The sequence below is a fragment of the Nanorana parkeri genome, unplaced genomic scaffold (genome assembly GCF_000935625.1).
Source record: "Nanorana parkeri isolate BGI_ZX_2015 unplaced genomic scaffold, ASM93562v1 scaffold465, whole genome shotgun sequence".
In the NCBI taxonomy this organism is placed as follows: Eukaryota; Metazoa; Chordata; class Amphibia; order Anura; family Dicroglossidae; genus Nanorana; species Nanorana parkeri.
In genome coordinates, this window is record NW_017306733.1 from 92,147 (window position 1) to 95,473 (window position 3,327).

At 50.9% G+C, this 3,327-nt stretch overlaps 1 protein-coding gene across 3 annotated transcripts in view; it reads right to left on the minus strand.

Annotated features, from left to right (window-relative positions):
- The window catches only part of CA5A (carbonic anhydrase 5A), a 27,953-nt gene that overhangs the window by 3,322 nt on the left and 21,304 nt on the right, over positions 1–3,327 (minus strand). For all 3 annotated transcript variants that reach the window (XM_018560561.1, XM_018560560.1, XM_018560559.1), the window contains exons 3-5: positions 2,809–2,927; positions 1,715–1,810; positions 1,570–1,632 (exon numbers count right to left, since the gene is read on the minus strand). In XM_018560561.1, coding sequence (XP_018416063.1) covers positions 1,570–1,632; positions 1,715–1,810; positions 2,809–2,927 — 278 coding nt within the window. The remainder of the gene's footprint in view (positions 1–1,569; positions 1,633–1,714; positions 1,811–2,808; positions 2,928–3,327) is intronic.

The window sequence follows — 3,327 nt, forward strand, 5'->3', positions numbered from 1 at the left end:
CCAGGTGCGGCGTCTCAGTATACCGCGAGCTGTAGCTCGCGGTATACTGAGCTTAGGGTGACGGGAGGACGCTAGTTTGTGTCCTCCCGTTACCCCAAGGAGAACTATGGGGAAAAACACTGACCCCCATAGTTCTCCTTTAAAAAGGAGAACTATGAGGGGAGTGATTTTCACTCATCCTCATAGTTCTAGCCGACCTGTGACAGTCACAGGTCGGCTCAGTAGATCGGGAGGTGAACGAACACATACCGGCGTTCGCTCACTTCTCGATCCTGTCCCTGCAGAGAGCTGTGACAGTGGAGTGGCTGGATTCCCCCCGCTGCGATCCTCCAGCGCGGAACGGACGGGGGCGGGTACAGCTGGCGCTGCCTCTAGATAGGCAGAGCCAGCTGTCACTCACGCAGCTGGGCGGATCCTGTCGTCTAAGCAGGGCTGCACTCCGGTGTCTCAGTATACCGCGAGCTGTAGCTCCCTATATACTGAGCTTAGGGTGACGGGAGGACGCTAGTTTAGATGGGTTTGTATAAACAGCAGGCTGGGCTCATAGGAAACGGACAGAATGGCAGCGTCCTTCTGGACCACCGAGGAAGTCTGGGACATCGCTGGAGCATGGAGAATGTAAGTAGAACCCTCATATCGTACCCACTGACAGAAGAAAGCGTGACGCCATCATGGCACTGTTCACTACAAAGAGGGGGGGTGGGGTGGTAAGCGTGACAAGGAGCCATAGGGCGAGAAGAGCAGCACCCAGTCAGTCACACAAGCCGGAACATACACTAAACAGGAGGCAGAAGAGACATGTCTGGGGGGCAAGAAATAGAAATATGAACTTTACAAAGAAATAGAAAGTATTTCTGCACGATGTAAGACAGTCCTTTCATGGTAGGATTGTGTTCCTCCTGTCTGGGGTTCAGCTTTAATTAAAAGCAGGACAGATCCAAAAAGAATCAAATCCTTAAACATTAAAGAATAACATGTAACAACACATTTGATACACTGAAACAGATCTCTGTGGTGATATGAGGACCTCTAGTGGCCAAATCTGCACATGTATAATCCTGAAAAGAACAGCAATGCAACTGTACATCTCCTGTGCCCACAATCCCTGTGCTGAGTTTCTGGGTCTGTACACCCGCTGTGCCCATTATGAGGGGCTCCCACCAACCCTGAGCTGAGTTCCTGGGTCTGCACACCCACTGTGCCCATTATGAGGGGCCCCCACCATCCCTGTGCTGAGTTCGCGGGTCTGTACACCCGCTGTGCCCATTATGAGGGTCTCCCACCATCCCTGTGCTGAGATCCCGGGTCTGTACACCCTCTGTGCCCATTGTGAGGAGCTCCCACCATCCCTGTGCTGAGATCCCGGGTCTGTACACCCTCTGTGCCCATTGTGAGGAGCTCCCACCATCCCTGTGCTGAGTTCCCGGGTCTGTACACCTGCCACCATGTACTGCAATGGCCTGCCTGACTGGATTGTTGGTCATCCCTAACACTACATGTACAATCAGATTGGAAGGTGGATGGCCGGCTTATGACCGGCAGACCCTCCCACGGCGTCTCAGGACTTACCTTGTATCTGACCGAGGGTAGAATGTCCACCAACTTCTGCAGCTTCGAGTGGTGCTGGCCAACCTGCGGAAACACCGACATTTAAATGTTCATCCGCAACAGCGACAAGTCGGCAAATCACCGGCGAGGAAACGTTCAGATTTACCTTTAAAAACACTCCGATAACCGCCAGACCGTTCTCCTCCATAATGGCCTCCTCGAAGCTTTGATACCTGGAGCAGTTCCAGTGCACGAGGTGCAGCTATAAGATGGGAAATTTAATGGAGTTATTAAAGCTGAACTAAAAAAAAAACAAAAAAAAAAGTAATTTAAATATATTCCTCAACAGCCAGAAGGAGAGAGAGCAGCCGTGACTGGTCTTATTACAGGAGGGGGCGGAGACAAGACCAGTCACCCTGTACAAGGAGAGAGAGCAGCCGTGACAGGTCTTATTACAGGAGGGGGCGGAGACAAGACCAGTCACCCTGTACAAGGAGAGAGAGAGAGCAGCAGTGACCGGTCTTATTACAGGAGGGGGCGGAGACAAGACCAGTCACCCTGCACAAGGAGAGAGAGCAGCAGTGAGCGGTCTTTATTACAGGAGGGGGCGGAGACAAGACGGTCACCCTGAACAAGGAGAGAGAGCAGCAATCGGTCTTTATTACAAGAGGGGGCGGAGACTAGACTAGTCACCCTGCACAAGGAGAGAGAGCAGCAGTGACCGGTCTTTATTACAGGAAGAGGCGGAGACACGACCAGTCACCCTGCACAAGGAGAGAGAGCAGCAGTGACCGGTCTTTATTACAGGAAGAGGCGGAGACACGACCAGTCACCCTGCACAAGGAGAGAGAGCAGCAGTGACCGGTCTTTATTACAGGAAGAGGCGGAGACACGACCAGTCACCCTGCACACGGAGAGAGAGCAGCAGTGAGCGGTCTTTATTACAGGAGGGGGCGGAGACAAGACCAGTTAACCTGCACAAGAAGGGAGAGCAGCAGTGAGCGGCCTTTATTACAGGAGGGGGCGGAGACAAGACCAGTCACCCTGCACAAGGAGAAAAAGCAGCAGCAGTGACTGGTCTTTATTACAGGAAGCTCCTAGTTTTGCATAGATTTGGAAGAAATACACAAAGCTCACCAAGATTCTAGAAGAATACGCATGACTCTTGTAGGAGGATAATATTTGATTATGCTGGAGTTCTCCTTTAAGAGAACGGACATTTATTATTACAACACACAGAGATGTAGAGTCGGAGCTGACCTCTGCCGGGAACACCTTGCTGTCCACCGTGTGCTCGGAGCCCCAGTCGTTGTTCACCCCCCAGTGGAAGTGGAACTGTTTCAGCCTGTAGGGGTTCTCCAGGGGTCCCCCGCTCACCACTGCAGGAAGAAAAGAGAATATTGCATCAGTGGCGGGAATACATCACCTGATCCTTCACAATGATGATTATTCACATTCCAGGAATATAAAAAGTAACATTATTATTCATTTATATAGAGAGCATATACGATGCTTAAAGAGACAGTCACATGACCCAATCAGGTCACAGTCACAGATGATCCTATGAGCCCACCCTCTGACCCAGCTATACTCACCTGATTGGGTAAAGTGACGATGTCTCTTTAAGATGCCCATATATCAACAATGACTGCCAGCTGGACATAGGATAATTTTTTACCTCATCACTATATAAAGCTCACACACAGACAGACACACACAGAGACAGAGACACACACACACAGACAGACAGAGACACACACACACACACACACACACAGA